Source organism: Bombina bombina, chromosome 1 (assembly GCF_027579735.1).
Source record: "Bombina bombina isolate aBomBom1 chromosome 1, aBomBom1.pri, whole genome shotgun sequence".
NCBI classification, from domain to species: domain Eukaryota; kingdom Metazoa; phylum Chordata; class Amphibia; order Anura; family Bombinatoridae; genus Bombina; species Bombina bombina.
Window position 1 is genome coordinate 49,894,267 of NC_069499.1, and position 17,722 is coordinate 49,911,988.

A 17,722-nucleotide genomic window follows, 5' to 3' on the forward strand; every position below is an offset into this window, starting at 1 on the left:
CTTAGATTCCGATTGGCTGATAGAATTCTATCAGCCAATTGGAATTAAGGTAGAAAATATCCTATTGGCTGATGCAATCAGCCAATAGGATTGAACTTCAATCCTATTGGCTGATTGGAACAGCCAATAGAATGCGAGCTCAATCCTATTGGCTGCTCCAATCAGCCAATAGGATTGAAGTTCAATCCTATTGGCTGATTGCATCAGCCAATAGGATTTTTTCTACCTTAATTCTGATTGGCTGATAGAATTCTATCAGCCAATTGGATGACGTCACTTAAAGGAACCTTCATTCGTCGGGAAGTCGCCGGCCGAAGAGGATGCTCTGCGTCGGATGTCTTGAAGATGGACCCGCTCTGCGCCGGATGGATGAAGATAGAAGATGCTGTCTGGATGAAGACTTCTGCCGTCTGGAGGACCACGTCGCCCCGGTTTGGATGAAGACTTCTGCCCGTCTGGAGGACCACTTCGCCCGGCTTGGATGAAGACGTCTCCCGGTAAGTCGATCTTCAGGGGGTTAGTGTTAGGTTTTTTTAAGGGTGTATTGGGTGGGTTTTATTTTTAGGTTAGGGCTTTGGGCTGCAAAAGAGCTAACTGCCCTTTTAAGGGCAATGCCCATCCAAATGCCCTTTTCAGGGGAGCTTAGGTTTTTTTTAGTTAGTATTTTTTTGGGGGGTTGGTTGTGTGGGTGGTGGGTTTTACTGTTGGGGGGTTGTTTGTATTTTTTATTTTACAGGTAAAAGAGCTGTTTACTTTGGGGCAATGCCCCGCAAAAGGCCCTTTTAAGGGCTATTGGTAGTTTAGTTTAGGCTAGGGTTTTTTTATTTTGGGGGGGATTTTTTTATTTTGATAGGGCTATTAGATTAGGTGTAATTAGTTTAAATTTCTGTAATTTGTTTATTATTTTCTGTAATTTAGTGTTTGTGTTTTTTTGTACTTTAGCTAATTTAATTTAATTTAGGTTATTGTATTTAATTTTGTTAATTGTATTTAATTTATGTAATTTATTTAATTGTAGTGTAGTGTTGGTGTTATTGTAACTTAGGTTAGGTTTTATTTTACAGGTACCTTTGTATTTACTTTAGCTAGGTAGTTATTAAATAGTTAATAACTATTTAATAACTATTCTAACTAGTTAAAATAAATGCAAACTTGCCTATAAAATAAAAATAAACCCTAAGATGGCTACAATGTAACTATTAGTTATATTGTAGCTATTTTAGGGTTTATTTTATAGGTAAGTATTTAGTTTTAAATAGGAATAATGTAGTTAATGATAGTAATTTTATTTATATTTATTTAAATTAGATTTAAGTTAGGGGGTGTTAGGGTTAGACTTAGGTTTAGGGGTTAATAAATGTAATATAGTGTCAGCGACAGTCTGCTTTCAGACTCCCATTGATTCCTATGGCATCCGCCGCCTCCAGCAAAAGTAGTCAGATAGTGCCGAACTTGCATTTGGAACATCTGTAGTGACGTAAGCATCAATCTGTGTCGGACTTTGACCGGCGGATCGTATGTTACGTCACAAAATTCTACTTTTGCCGGTCTGTAGGCTTTGATAAATAAGGGGAATCAGGCTCGCCACAATTACGCTGCGGAATTCCAGCGTATTTGCGGTTGACGGCTTGATAAATAGGCCCCATAATATGAGTTGCTATTTTTCTACATTTTAGGTGAGTGTAAACATTTTTTAAATGCATTAACGCCTTGTTTACTGCAGTTGTTTTTCACTAGTCAAACACCACCCACCAGATTGGAGTATACATGGCTTGCCACAGTCATTTTGTTAGGAAACTATTGATTGTTTTGCAGTTCCCTATCTTTATCACCTCTGCTGAAGCCAATTAGAGACATATGTATTGTAGGGTTAAACTAGTGAACTCCGCAGTGTGATCCAACAAAAAACCCACAATTTTTAGAGTTAAATTACAGGAAAAGGGGACAATATAGATAATGTATCTCATTGTTTTACTACACATAATCAAACATTTCATATTGCAATCTTAAAGTGATTTTAGCAGTTCTGTAAGAATTTTAATTAATTAAAATCTTGAATGAAAACCAAGGTTTAATATATATGATAACCTTATTTTATGTATATTTAAGCAAACAATTCTAATCAGGAACAGAGTCGCCACCTAGCCAGTATTTAAACAGCAAGGTCAGTATTCTTAAGAACATTCTATTTTAAAAATTACCTCTAATTTGTCTACTCACCCTAGATAACTGTGGGTTTAATTAACCTCCTTCCCCTGCAAAAGGGTTAAGCACAAAAGTAAACTGCTCCGGATCCTCAAACATTGCAGCTCCAAAACAGAACACCACCAGTCAGCCTATCAGAAGCGGCGTATTCACATAACTGCCAATCCTGGTGGTTTCCTGCTTTGGAACTGCAATGTTTGCGTCTTCCAAAACATTTTTATGTTCAGGGCAGAAAGTGAAATTCAAGGCGATATAAAGGCTTGTAAGGTCTCAGACATCTATTGCTACAGATATCCCAGGACTTGATTCTCACAGAAAATTTGGCTTCATTTGCAGATGCCAAGATCCATCGTTAACGTGGTCCAGCTCTTCCCCATTGAGCAGCTTCGAGACATTAATGACAAGAGCTTTGGGTGTATTCTCCAGAAGTAAGTCATGAATTGTAAGATTTGGGATCTGCATTTAAAAAAAAAAAAAAAAATGAGCAGAGAACAACCATTATTATTATAAGAAATGTATTTGGACTCCATGGAGTGTTGAAAGGTGCCACCTCTTTTGATCATGTCTCCATCTTGGACCACATCTTTCTACATCTGGCTTGTCTAACCTATGACCATGGGCCACATCCCCTCCTGTGAACAGGTTTCTAACCTGTCTAAAAACCGCAGCCCGTGACAAGGACTAAATTACATTTGGTATCACTGGCATCACACACTCCTCTCTGTATGGCTGCCATGTGCAAAGACAGCCAGGCCCAGAATTCTCTCCTCCCAACTCAAGACACTGCACATAATGTTACATTAACCCCTTCATGCCGAGGCCAAACGTTTAACATAAAAACATTAATCACGTGATTTCAAGGCTGGGATCAGATCTTGGGGGGAAATTCTGCAAATAGGGACATATGGCTGTCTCAGAGGGACAGAGCTCAAATAGAGACAGTTGGGAAGTTTCCCAGTCTCCATTGTTTTCTTTGTTCCAACCAAAAGGGGAATTTTTAAATGTATTGTTTCTTTGTTTTTATGAGCTGTGTCACTGTCCACCAATAAACCAGAGATCTGCTTTTCATCAAGTGAGCAATCAGTCCTTAAGGCCCAGCTTCACTTCCTGTTTTAAACAATAATGTGCATTATAGAATTTTTTATGTTCTTTTACGTTTCTCACCCATTCCTTATTATATCCTGTATGAGTTGTATTTATGTTAAACTGTGTTCCACTGACTGCTCATTATTGTATTGTGTTACTTTAACTGCACTTTGTGTTTTATTGGCTCTGTGTAATTTTGTTCTGTTACTTGTTGTTCATCAGGTTTTTCTGCTCTTGTGTGGTGAATCCAAAAGATAATTCCTCAGAGTTATTGGAGCTGATTGATCAGAACATACAATTCCAGGTGAGTGATACATTAATTTCAGGAAGAAACAACAGATACATCATATGGTTTTGTACTCAAGAACAATGATTGGTAAAGTGTTACTTAAAGGGATATTGTACAGCAAAATGTGTTCCTAATGAGCTATTAGCCTGCAAGACAGCTAATTTTCCATTATTTTGCCTCCTGTTGAAATCATATTTTAAATATGAATACTACAGTATTCTCCAGAGAAACCTATCCAAACAAGAAGAAACAGCAGAAATCAACCACCCAGTTGAGAAAACCCCCAGCATATTTAAAAGGGTTTTCCTGCAGCTGCTTTCAATTCAATTAACTCTTAGCAGTAGAGATAAAGGGGTAGATTAGATTTATCAAGCAGCGGATGCTACTTTCTATCCCTGAAGTTTCTGGCTCGCTGGAAACTTACGTTAAGAAGCAGCGGTCTTAATCTGCTCCTTAACTCATCACTGCAATCATCCCGATCAGATACGAAATGCTTGCGTAATGTTAAATGCCGACAGCGTATGCTGTTGGCATTTAGCGATGTCGGGTGGAAATGATTTGCCACAGTGAATCATGTCTGCCCGCCGCTTGATAATTCGGCCCCATAGAATAAAAAACTCACCGGCATGAAGAGAAATCTTTCCAAATCTATATTTTGCATTGTAGGTGTCTCTCCTTCACATCCAGAACTCCACATAGTGAGATACACAACTTCCAAGAAAACAAAGTGCCTTTTTAAATGTACTCATGTACTGACAAGGCGTATTAGGTCATCTGGCCAGAGCAGAGAGGTTTAGATCATTAGATCCAAAGAGACAGAGAAAGAGATAAGGAGGCCTTTGTATACAGAGAGAAAAACATGAGGAGGCCTGCTCTTCCTGCAAGCTCAGCCCATTTTAACTGACATGTTCTTGAGAACAATTGGTTGAGGTTTCATTGAGCAAAAATAGCTATTTTATATACAAAAATAAAATAAAAGGAGCATATTCCCATGCATGTAATAGTCTGCAGCTGGTATAACAAGTCATTGGAAACACATTAAGGAAGCATAATAACAGCATGCTGAGGTAGGCTCATTGCACGTGTCTTGAGTACTATGTGGATACATGAATCGGCCAGATTACGAGTTTTGTCGGTAAAGACTTGCGGAGCTAACAAGCCTTTTTTTCAGCGCTCACTTTAAACAACGCTGGTATTGCAAGTTTTCTGAATGGCTGCGTTAGCCTCAGAAAAGTGAGCGTTGAGCAAATTTAGCTCCACTTCTCACTGTAATACCAGCGTTGCTTATGGTAGCGGTAAGCTGGGTAAAACGTGCTCGTGCACGATTTCCCCATAGGAAACAATGGGGCTGAGCTGGCTGTAAAAAAAAACTAACACCTGCAATAAAGCAGCGTCCAGCTTCTAACGCAGCCCCATTGTTTCCTATGGGGAAATTAATTTTATGTCTGCACCTAACACACTAACATGAACCCCGAGTCTAAACACCCCTAATCTTACACTTATTAACCCCTAATCTGCCGCCCCCGACATCGTCGCCACCTACATTATATTATTAACTCCTAATCTGCCGCTCCGGACACCACCGCCACCTACATTATACTTATGAACCCCTAATCTGCTGCCCCCAACATCGCCGAAACCCTACATTATATTTATTAACCCCTAATCTGACGTCCCCAACGTCGCCGCAACCTAACTACACTTATTAACCCCTAATCTGCCGACCGGACATCGCCGCCACATTAATAAATGTATTAACCCCTAAACTGCCGCACTCTCGCCTCGCAAACACTAGTTAATTTTTATTAACCTCTAATCTGCCTGCCCTAACATCGCCGACACCTACTTACATTTATTAACCCCTAATCTGCCAACACCAACGTCGCCGCTACTATAATAAAGTTATTAACCCCTAAACCTAAGTCTAACCCTAACCCTAACACCCCCCTAATTTAAATATAATTTAAATACATCTAAATAAAATAACTACAATTAAATAAATTCTTCCTATTTAAAACTAAATACTTACCTGTAAAATAAACCATAAGATAGCTACAATATAACTAATAATTACTTTGTAGCTATCTTATGATTTATTTTTATTTTACAGGCAACTTTGTATTTATTTTAACTAGGTAGAATAGTTATTAAATAGTTATTATCTATTTAATAACTACCTAGCTAAAATAAGTACAAAATTACCTGTAAAATAAATCCTAACCTAAGTTAAAATTACACCTAACACTACACTATCATTAAATAAATTACCTAAACTACCTACTAAATTACGGGGGAAAAAAACACTAAATTACAGAAAATAAAAAAAATTACAAGAAGTTTAAACTAATTATACCTAATCTAATCCCCCTAATAAAATAAAAAAGCCCCCCAAAATAATAAAATTCCCTACCCTACACTAAATTACAAATAGGCCTTAAAAGGGCCTTTTGCGGGGCATTGCCCCAAAGTAATCAGCTCTTTTACAAGCCCTTAAAAGGGCTTTTTGCGGGGCATTGCCCCAAAGTAATCAGCTCTTTTACCTGTAAAAAAAAAAGAAATACAATACCCCCCCAACATTACAACCCACCACCCACACACCCCTACTCTAAAACCCACCCGATCCCCCCTTAAAAAAAACTAACACTACCCCATTGAAGATCACCCTACCTTGAGCCGTCTTCACCCAGCCGGGCACCACTGGTCATCCAATGGGACAGAAGAGGACATCCGGACCGGCAGAAGTCTTCATCCTATCCGGGCAGAAGAGGACATCTGGACCGGTAGACATCTTCATCCAAGCGGCATCTTCTATCTTCATCCATCCGACGAGGAACGGCTCCATCTTGAAGACCTCCAGCGCGGAACATCCTTCAAGGCCGAAGGACTAACGACGAATGAATATTCCTTTAAATGACGTCATCCAAGATGGCGTCCCTCGAATTCCGATTGGCTGATAGGATTCTATCAGCCAATCGGAATTAAGGTAGGAAAAATCAGATTGGTTGATTTAATCAGCCAATCGGATTGAAGTTCAATCTGATTGGCTGATTGGATCAGCCAATAGATTTGACCTCGCATTCTATTGGCTGATTCAATCAGCCAATCGGATTGAACTTCAATCCGATTGGCTGATAGCATCAACCAATCTGATTTTTCCTACCTTAATTCCAATTGGCTGATAGAATCCTATCAGCCAATCGGAATTCGAGGGAAGCCGTCTTGGATGACGTCATTTAAAGGAACCGTCATTCATCGTTAGTTCGTCGTGCTGGAAGGATGCTCCTCGCTGTATGTCTACAAGATGGAGTCGCTCCTCGTCGGATGGATGAAGCTAGAAGATGCCGCTTGGATGAAGCCTTCTCCCGGTCCGGATGTCCTTTTCTGCCCGGATAGGATGAAGACTTCTGCCGGTCTGGATGTCCTCTTCTGGCCCATCGGATGAAGACTTCTGTATGGATTGGATGACCAATGGTATCCGGCTGGGTGAAGATGGCTCAATGTAGGGTGATCTTCAATGGGGTAGTGTTAGGTTTTTTTAAGGGGGTATTGGGTGGGTTTTAGAGTAGGGGTGTGTGGGTGGTGGGTTGTAATGTTGGGGGGGTTATTGTATTCTTTTTTTTTTTACAGGTAAAAGAGCTGATTACTTTGGGACAATTCCCTGCAAAAGGCCCTTTTAAGGGCTATTTGTAATTTAGTATAGGGTAGGGCTTTTTATTATTTGGGGGGGTATTAATTTATTAGGGGGCTTAGATTAGGTGTAATTAGTTTAAACTTCTTGTAATTTTTTTTATTTTCTGTAAAAAAATTTTTTTTTTTTGTAATTTAGTTAATTGAATTTAATTGTAATTAATTGTAGGTAGTTTAGGTAATTAGTTTAATGATAGTGTAGTGTTAGGTGTAATTGTAACTTAGGTTAGGATTTATTTTACAGGTAATTTTGTACTTATTTTAACTAGGTAGTTATTAAATAGTTAAAGGGACACTGAACCCAATTTTTTTCTTTTGTGATTCAGATAGAGCATGACATTTTAAGCAACTTTGTAATTTACTCCTATTATCAAATTTTCTTCATTCTCTTGGTATCTTTATTTGAAATGCAAGAATGTAAGTTTAGAAGCCGGCCCATTTTTGGTGAACAATCCACCAATAAAAAAGTGCTATCCAGAGTTCTGAACCCAAAAAAAAGCTTAGATGCCTACTTTTTCAAATAAAGATAGCAAGAGAACGAAGAAAATTTGATAATAGGAGTAAATTAGAAAGTTGCTTAAAATTGCATGCTCTATCTGAATCACACAAGAAAAAAATTGGGTTCAATGTCCCTTTAATAACTATTTAATAACTAGTGTACGTAGTTAAAATAAATACAAAGTTGCCTGTAAAATAAAAATAAACCCTAAGCTAGATACAATGTAACTATTAGTTATATTGTAGCTATCTTATGGTTTATTTTACAGGTAAGTATTTAGTTTTAAATAGGAATCATTTATTTAATTGTAGTTATTTTATTTAGATGCATTTAAATTATATTTAAATTAGGGGGGTGTTAGGGTTAGACTTAGGTTTAGGGGTTAATAACTTTATTATAGTAGCGGCGACGTTGGGGGTGGCAGATTAGGGGTTAATAAATGTAAGTAGGTGTCGGCGATGTTAGGGCAGGCAGATTAGGGGTTAATAAAAATTAACTAGTGTTTGCGAGGCGGGAGTGCGGCGGTTTAGGGGTTAATACATTTATTAAAGTAGCGGCGATGTCCGGTCGGCAGATTAGGGGTTAATAAGTTTAGTTAGGTTGCGGCGCCATTGGGGGCGGCAGATTAGGGGTTAAAAAATATAATGTAGGTGTCGGCAATGTTAGGGGCAGCAGATTAGGGGTTCATAAGTATAATGTAGGTGGCGGCGATGTCCGGTCGGCAGATTAAGGGTTAAAAATATTTATTATAGTGTTTGCGATGTGGGGGGGCCTCGGTTTAGGGGTTAATAGGTGTTTATGGGTGTTAGTGTTCTTTGCAGCACTTTAGTTAAGAGCTTTATGTACCGGCGTTAGCCCATAAAACTCTTAACTACTGACTTTTAAATGCGGTAGGAGTCTGGACAGGAGAGGGTCTACCGCTCACTTCTTCCAAGACTCGTAATACCAGCGTTAGGCAAATCCCATAGAAAAGATAGGATACGCAATTGACGTAAGGGGATTTGCGGTAGCCTCGAGTCGCGGAAGAAAAGTGAGTGGTGAGCCTCTACCTGCCAAACTTGTAATACCAGCGTTAGAAAAAAAGCAGCGTTGGGACCTCTCAACGCTGCTTTTTAAGACTAACGCAAAACTCGTAATCTGGCAGATTGTGTTTATTTGCTCTGTACTTACCTTGTTTCTAAGCTTCTGCTGACTGCCCCCTTATCTCAGATCTTTTGAGAGTCTTGCATTTAAGGCAATTAGTGCTGATTCTTAAATAACTTCACATGCATGAGCACAATGTTATTTATATGAAACAGATGAACTAACGCACTCTAGCTGTGAAAGACTGTCAAATGCATTTAGATGAGAGGCGGCCTTCAAGGGTTTAAAAATTAGCATACAAGCCTACCTAGGTTTAGCTTTCAACTAAGAATAACAAGAGAAAAAACAAATTTGATGAGAAAAGTAGAAAGTTGTTTAAAATGACATGCCCTATCTGAATCATGAAATTTTAAGTTGGACTTTACTATCCCTTTAAAATCTATGCTAAGCTAGTGAATATGACAGATGTATACCTAGAAGCACTATGTAATAAAGAATACACAAACTAAGGGTCTATCTGTGTTTGAATAGGGGACAGCCAAAATGTGTGCAGTGACAATAAAACAGGGCAGCTCTGTGTGTGTAATTACTTCTGTCACTCACCTAAAGCTCCCCCTACAGGCAACTTGTTTTACATTGTTACACTCACTGTTGGCATAGAGGGCTCAATGACTGCTGCTTCTTACTCTCAGTGCCACCTATGAGGTGGTGGAGATAAAATACTCAAACACGTTAGTTTGAGGTGATTTACAGGCAGCGGGTGGTATTGCACAAGGAAGTCCATAGAGGGCAGAGGAAGTAGAGTGTCCATAAAGCCAGGCAGACAGGTCCTTAAAGGGACAGTCAAGTCCAAAAAAAACTTTCATGTTTCAAATAGGGCATGTAATTTTAAACAACTTTCCAATTTACTTTTATCACCAATTTTGCTTTGTTCTTTTGGTATTCTTAGTTGAAAGCTAGACCTAGGAAGGCTCATATGATAATTGCTAAGCCCTTGAAGGCCGCCTCTAATCACATGCTTTTGTATTTGCTTTTCACAGCAGGGGAGAGCTAGTTCAGGTAAACCCTATAGATAACATTGTGAGCACGCCCGTGAGTTGTGGCAGACACTGCACTAATTGGCTAAAATAAAAGTCAATAGATAATAAATAAAATGTCATGTGATAAGGGGGCTGTCAGAAGATGATACAAGTTAATCACAGAGGTAAAAAGTGTATTATTATAAATGTGTTGGTTATGCAAAACTGGGAAATGGGTAATAAAGGGATTATCTATCTTTTAAAACAACAAAAATTCTGGTGTTGACTGTCCCTTTAAGTTGTGTCACCTTGTCCATCTGCCTTTTAGTTCATGGGGCCCATAGTGCTCAAGTCACGTGCACTCCTTTGAGCCACGTTAGTTTGCTCTCATGGAAAGAAACTATCTTTTAAAAAAGGATACCAAGTGAAAGAGGTACATTTGTTTGCTTGTAAGCTCTGTCTGAAGAATGAAAATGTAATGTAATTCCACGTTCCTTAAAAAAGTACCTTAATTGTTGGTTCTCATACAGACTTAGGTTCTAAATTATTAGTGTCCTTGTGATGTTGCATGAAGATGGAAAAACATGCCATAACACTTGCTCTTGCTTTATGTTCCTGTATACAAAATGTCATCTTTTGTCATTTGGAATATGATGCAACTTTGAGGTTGATTTATCCCACCAGGAAAAACTGGTGCAACTGATAGTAACCTCAGGAAGATATGATGGAAAGAAAGACTTCAGAGTGGTCCTTCAACCCTTCTTAAGGAACGTTACACCTGCTCTAGATCATGTGAGTGTGACATGGCTGCGTGACCCAGGTGACACAATGAAAATGTTCCACTCAGAGACTCTATTTGTTTATTTATTTATTTATTTTTATTTCCAGAATGGCCACATCGATTACTCCTTCTTTACTCTAGATTGCTTTCACCTCACTATTAAAGGTCATGAGCAGCTGGCAAAAGGTCTATGGAATAATATGGTATGTGGTATGTTAGGACAACACTATATAGTACTCCAGTCTCTCCATGACTCTTATTATTGTGAATACTGGCTTCTTCTTATATGATGTCATTTAATAACTCCTAGGAAGCAATTTGTGAGGTCTTTAACAGACTATCCCTCATAATAACCACTGAATATACCAAAAGTATTTATACAAGGACATCTTTCATGTACAATATGTGATATAGACCTCTACCTCTCTCTATCCCACTGCATATCTCTTAAAACCACTTCTATTTGTGTATGCTTTTTGCTTGTTTGTTTTATCTGTTTAGTTTCAGCCATATGGTGAAAAAGTTCATCTGAAAACCTTCTCTGAACCTGTGCAGCTGATATGCCCGTCAAAGGTATAAAAGGGTTGGGATCACTTGTTATAGATAAGAACATTCAAATTATTTTTTATTTTAAATCCATAATATGTATCAACAATTAAGGCTTAAAACCTGATATTCTGTGGATTTATAAGAAAAAGGATTAATAAGAAAAAGTATTAAAGTTGTAGCCAATGAACCCAAGCAGTACACAACCAAAGTACAGTGGCACCACAGCGACTAGCTTTCCTATAATTCTAATGGTTTAGAGACTGTTCAATTACAGTCTCAATATGTATTTAAGAAGGGAAAGGTGTGCTGTCCATTGTTCAAATATTACATGCAGATGAGGGGAAGACCCTCTGGAAAAGACTGCTCTTTTAGCACTCTCAGTCTGGACCTTTGAGGAGAGATACTAGGGACACATTTAAAATATATTTTTTTTATTGGTATGAAACTAAAATTAGTGACCCAGTGTGAGGACACATTAAAAACAACTTAAGATCTGATGACATTATTTGTGTGATAAAAATAATATTGCCTTTGAGATATGTTATAATGTAAATAGGAATGCGTATTGTACGGTTACTGTATATATAAGGCCACCACTTTCTAAAGCTCAATAGGATATATGCCTCATTAAACGATTGACTAAAAAGTAAGATAGAACAATGGTATCTAATATAACTCACACTTTTATTGGTAATCTGTGGATGGAGATATAAACAGATATATGTATTTTCCCATGTAGTATGTTATGCCTAGACACATGATGGATATATTTAGGTAACTGAAGTATAGCCACATTTATATAAATCAAGACAATGTTGTTGGGAATACAGTCTGTATATTCAGTTGTTACAATATTGTAGCTTTTTATTATGTTTGTTTTATTTTTGCAGCCTAATGGCAACAGTTTCAACTGGTTCTGTAGTTAATAAAATTACACACCTCATTTTGGTATAAGAGCCCTTGAACACAAGTAGCTGCCACCCTTGCAAGTGTGTTAGGTTGTATGAACTATTAGAGCACCTTGAAGCAACTAAAAGCTTTCATTTGTGTCTCAATCTCCTATTCCCAAGTAGCTTAGCCTGACTTTGGATAAATTATTGTATTACTATATCGCCCTTATATAGGGTTATTATGCTAACCAAGTTTGTCTGGTAACACAGGTTGTAGTACTTGTGGGTTATAGGTTAGTATTCCGATACTCTTTATGAACAGACTAACAGTCATTTTACCATAGCATATCAGCATAAGATGGTAAATATCTAAATCGTTTTAGAGAATAATGTTATGTTTATTTAGAAGAACTGAAGTTGTTGTCTATATTTATAATCATAGAGTGTTTGTTGGTGTTTAGATACTATTTACATCCTGGTTAGTGTAGCATCCACACACACATCGGCGTACACTGAGTACGGACCCTAACATGACTTAGCCAATAGAATTCTATCAGCAAGTTAGAATTCAAGGGACGGCATCTTGAATGACGTCATTTAAAGGAACCTTCATTCTTCAGTTGGACATCGACGGATGTCTTGAAGATGGACCCGCTCCACGCCGGATGGATGAAGATAGAAGATGCCGCCTGGATGAAGAATTCTGCCCATCTGGAGGACCTCTTCTGGCTGGCTTGGATGAAGACTTCTGCCCGTCTGGAGGACCACTTCACCCGGCTTCGTTGAGGACTTCGGCCCGGTTGGGTGAAGACTTCTCAAGGTAGGGTGATCTTCAAGGGGTTAGTGTTAAGTTTTATTAAGGGGGTATTGGGTGGGTCTTAGAGTAGGGTTGGGTGTGTGGGTAGTGGGTTTTAATGTTGTGGGGGTATTGTACTTTTTTTTACAAGTAAAAGAGCTGATTACTTTGGGGCAATGCCCCGCAAAAGGCCCTTTTAAGGGCTATTTTGTAATTTAGTATAGGGTAGGGCTTTTTATTATTTTGGGGGGATTTTTTATTTTATTAGGGGGATTAGATTAGGTGTAATTAGTTGAAAAAACTTGTAATTATTTTATTATTTTCTGTAATTTAGTGTTTGTTTTTTTCGTACTTTAAATAATTGTATTTAATTGTATTTAATTGTAGTTAGTTTAGGGAATTAATTTAATTATAGTGTAGTGTTAGGTGTAATTGTAACTTAGGTTAGGTTTTATTTTACAGGTATATTTGTCTTTATTTTACCTAGGTAGCTATTAAATAGTTAATAACTATTTAATAACTATTCTACCTAGTTAAAATAAATACAAAGTTGCCTGTAAAATAAAAATAAACTCTAAACTAGCTACAATGTAATTATTAGTTATATTGTAGTTAGCTTAGGGTTTATTTTATAGGTAAGTATTTAGTTTTAAATAGGAATTATTTAGTTAATGATAGTAATTTTATTTAGATTTATTAAAATTATATTTCAATTAGTGGGGGTTAGGGTTAGGGTTAGAGTTAGATTTAGGAGTTATTATATTTAATATAGTTGTGGCGATGTTGGGTGCAGCAGATTAGGGGTTAATAAATGTAGGTAGGTGTCGACGATTTTAGGGACAACAGATTAGGGATTAATAATATTTAACTAGTGTTTGCGATGCGGGAGTGCGGCGGTTTAGGGGTTAATATATTTTTTATAGTGGCGACGATGTCCGGTTCGGCAGATTAGGGGTTAAAAATTTTATTTTAGCATTTGCGATGTGGGGGGGGGGCCTCAGTTTAGGGGTTAATGGGTAGTTTATGGGTGTTAGTGTACTTTTTAGCACTTTAGTTAAGAGTTTTATGGTACGGCGTTAGCCCATAAAACTCTTAACTACTGACTTTTAAATGTGGTACCAGCCTTGACAGGAGAGGGTCTACCGCTCACTTTTTGGCAGACTCGTAATACCGGCGTTATGCAAGTCCCATTGAAAATATAGGATACGCAATTGACGTAAGTGGATTTGCGGTATTTTCGAGTCTGGCCAAAAAAGTGAGCGGTGGGCCTGTCATGTCAAGACTCGTAATACCAGCGGGCATTAAAAAGCAGCATTGGGACCTCTCCACACTGCTTTTTAACCCTAAAGCAAGACTCGTAATCTAGCAGCAAATGTGCTAAAAGAAAAGAGTAAAAATTGGAAGGTAGTAAAAAGCTAAAGGATGGGCAAACCTGGCAAATTAGTCTTATCCTTGGGGATATTTGTGAAATTATTATGATGAATAAGTGAACAGCAGTTTAGGTACATTGGACTGTTAGTAGAACATATTCCGATACAGATGATCAATTCAATGTATACTTGTTTGTATGAAATTATCTTAAAGATGGACATAAAAATTATTATTTTCATTTAGTCCATAGGGTTGTACTGTGAGTAGATATATCCATCTGCTCTCTATTTTTAGTAATTTTTTCTCAAGGTTTCCTCCTCTGATACCTAGGCTAACTTTTTCTATGCCTTGGCATTGTAATTCATCTGTATTGGACTTATGATAGCGTAAAAAGTGGCTGGCTACACTGGTTAGAGTTTTATCTTCTAGTTTATCTTTCTCTGTGTTTCTTATGTTCCGCAGGTGTTCAATTACTCTTGGTTTTGAGCTTGCGTGTCGTCATGCCATAAAATTTTTCACATTTACATTTTAAAGCATATATTACTCCCTCTGGCAACTGATAAATTTCTTGATAGAATGGTGTTAAACCTATCAATTATATGATCTGATTTTATGATATATTTACATGTACTGCAATTGCCACATTTATGTGATCCTGGGGCCAGTGAAGTCTTGGTTTTATGTCTTTGTAGATGACTACTGGTAATCATATCTTTAATATTGCATGTACGTCTGTAAGTAATGGAAGGTCTAATAGAAATGTGTATATCCTGCGCAAAAAACAGAGAGGGAAGGGGACAGGGGATAATCCTCTGGCTCTCCTCAGCGGGTACCCTAGTGGACCCAGCAAGTAAGACACATAAGAAGGGGGGTGGAGGGGAGTGCCAAATAAGGCTGAGGAAGGGGACTGTAAATTACACAATAGGTATAATAAATATGTAGAAGTACTAAAAACCTAAAATTTAAAACCTAAAATTTTATTCAACAATATGTTAAAATATATGATGTCCTCACAAAACAATAACAATAAAGAAAAGACTATTCATGGATCCATGTTACAATAATGAAAAATACACATAAAAACACATAAAAACAAATGATGAATGAAGAGAGAGTGGCCTGCAGTGCCGCCCCTATGCGTTTAATGAGTGTTAGTAAGCTCAAAGTGCACAGTTAGTGTTCCTGGTGTTACACAGTGAGTGTTCCTGATATTACTACTAGTTCTTGTATGTCCAAATAGGTGAAAAAATGTTGAAAAAAGTTGGGATAATCCAAAAAATGGGTAGTGACAAAACAGTGTCCTATCCTGTGTCCAAAGATGATAAAAGTTGTGATAAGATGGTGACAAAAAAGGATATGTGGTGATGCAAAAATTCCAATAAGGTGGTGAACTTTTCAAAAGCTTAAAAACTTAAAAAATTAAAAAAAACCAAAAGACTTTAGAAAACATGTTTGATTGTTGAGTGTCTATCAATCCAAAAAGTGATTAAGTGCAATAAAAAAGTGGTTGATTGTAAAAAATACAAAAAACATATAAAAACCTGAAAAAAAGAACAAACAATACTATAATATATACAAATTTTAAAGTGCCTATAACCCACAAGTACTACAACCTGTGTTACCAGACAAACTTGGTTAGCATAATAACCCTATATAAGGGCGATATAGTAATACAATAATTTATCCAAAGTCAGGCTAAACTACTTGGGAATAGGAGATTGAGACACAAATTAAAGCTTTTAGTTGCTTCAAGGTGCTCTAATAGTTCATACAACCTAACACTCTTACAAGGGTGGCAGCTACTTGTGTTCAAGGGCTCTTATACCAAAATAAGGTGTCTAATTATATTAACTACAGAACCAGTTGAAACTGTTGCCATTAGGCTGCAAAAATAAAACAAACATAATAAAAAGCTACAATATTGTACTTTGTTGTTGTACTCCCAAAAACATTGTCTTGATTTATATAAGTGTGGCTATACTTCAGTTACCTAAATATATCCATCATGTGTCTAGGCATAACATACTACATGGGAAAATACCTATATCTGTTTATATCTCCATCTACAGATTACCAATAAAAGTGTGAGTTATATTAGATACCATTGTTCTATCTTACTTTTTAATCTATCGATTAATGAGGCATATATCCTATTGAGCTTTAGAAAGTGGTGGCCTTATATATACAGTAACCGTACAATACGCATTCCTGTTTACATTATAACATATTTCAAAGGCAATATTATTTTTATCACACAAATAATGTCATCAGATCTTTAGTTGTTTTTAATGTGTTCTCACACTGGGTCACTAATTTTAGTTTCATACCAATAAAAGTTATATTTTATTTGTGTCCCTAGTATCTCTCCTCAAAGGTCCAGGATGAGAGTGCTAAAAGTGCAGTCTTTTCCAGAGGGTCTTCCCCCCATCAGCATGTAATGAACCCAAGCAGTATGGTGGTAACCCAGAGGTGCCAGCTTTGCACTTGTCTAGGTTCCCCACCCCTGTTAAACATCCACATACATTAAATTAGAAGCTGTACAGCATTTGTTTCTCAGCATGACCAAAGCAGGTCCATAATTAGTAAATAAGCCACCATAAAGTTGCAGTAGAACCGTCGGCTGACAAACATCAATATCAATGTTCTACATCATAGAAAGTTCTTGTGATTTAGATATGCTTTTACTTTTATCTGCAGGATCATCCGTACATTTACACCAGAGAACTAAGTGATGATACCAATGGTTCCTATCTACACAAGGTCTCTGTGCTACAATACGGACTTCTTCTGCTGTTCGTCCTACACCTGCATTGGTAGCTTATATCATAAGGATCATCACAAGAGATAACTTATGTTCATCAAAACCAACATAAAAATCCTTATTCCAGCCAAGAAATGCCAACTGGTGAACTGGGCCAATGCCTAAGATTTCTAAATGTCCAATAGAAAGAAGCGAGGATCATATGTAGCCCATTCCTACACAACCTGATATAATAGCTGATACAGGCGTAACTCTGTACCAGCATGAGGGGACAATCATATACTTGTGTATAGGGCTACATTTATTATTAGAAAAACTAGGCAGCTGTCCACAATATATATATATATATATATATATACTTTTTTTTTTTTTTTTTTTTCTTCACTAAAAAGACCTGAGAGTGCATCCGTTTTTCCAGGAGTATCCATTGCATGTTTGCACCCAGGCAGATGTCCTAAGGAGGGTAACACTGTATTGTGAACGGTATATATATATATAAAGTGATGTGCTTCTTATAATCATAAATACCTCATAGGTACATTAATTATTCCGTAGAACAAGAAAGTGGCATAATGACGTCCATGACAATCGGATATGCCTAATAGAATTGTCCAAGATGACTGAGAAATGTGTTTCAAGTTATTAAATAAGTTTTATATTTGTATATAATAAATGAGAACAACGTATAACATTTATAGAGTGTGTT

At 37.2% G+C, this 17,722-nt stretch overlaps 1 protein-coding gene across 1 annotated transcript in view; it reads left to right on the top strand.

Moving 5' to 3' along the window:
• LOC128636188 (phospholipase B1, membrane-associated) overlaps positions 1-17,337 on the top strand; it is a 100,433-nt gene extending 83,096 nt beyond the window's left edge. The window contains exons 11-16 of the mRNA XM_053689236.1: positions 2,542-2,633; positions 3,514-3,595; positions 10,553-10,660; positions 10,757-10,852; positions 11,151-11,222; positions 16,953-17,337. Coding sequence (XP_053545211.1) covers positions 2,542-2,633; positions 3,514-3,595; positions 10,553-10,660; positions 10,757-10,852; positions 11,151-11,222; positions 16,953-17,072 — 570 coding nt within the window. The 3' untranslated portion in view covers positions 17,073-17,337. The remainder of the gene's footprint in view (positions 1-2,541; positions 2,634-3,513; positions 3,596-10,552; positions 10,661-10,756; positions 10,853-11,150; positions 11,223-16,952) is intronic.
• The last annotated feature ends 385 nt before the right edge of the window (positions 17,338-17,722 follow it).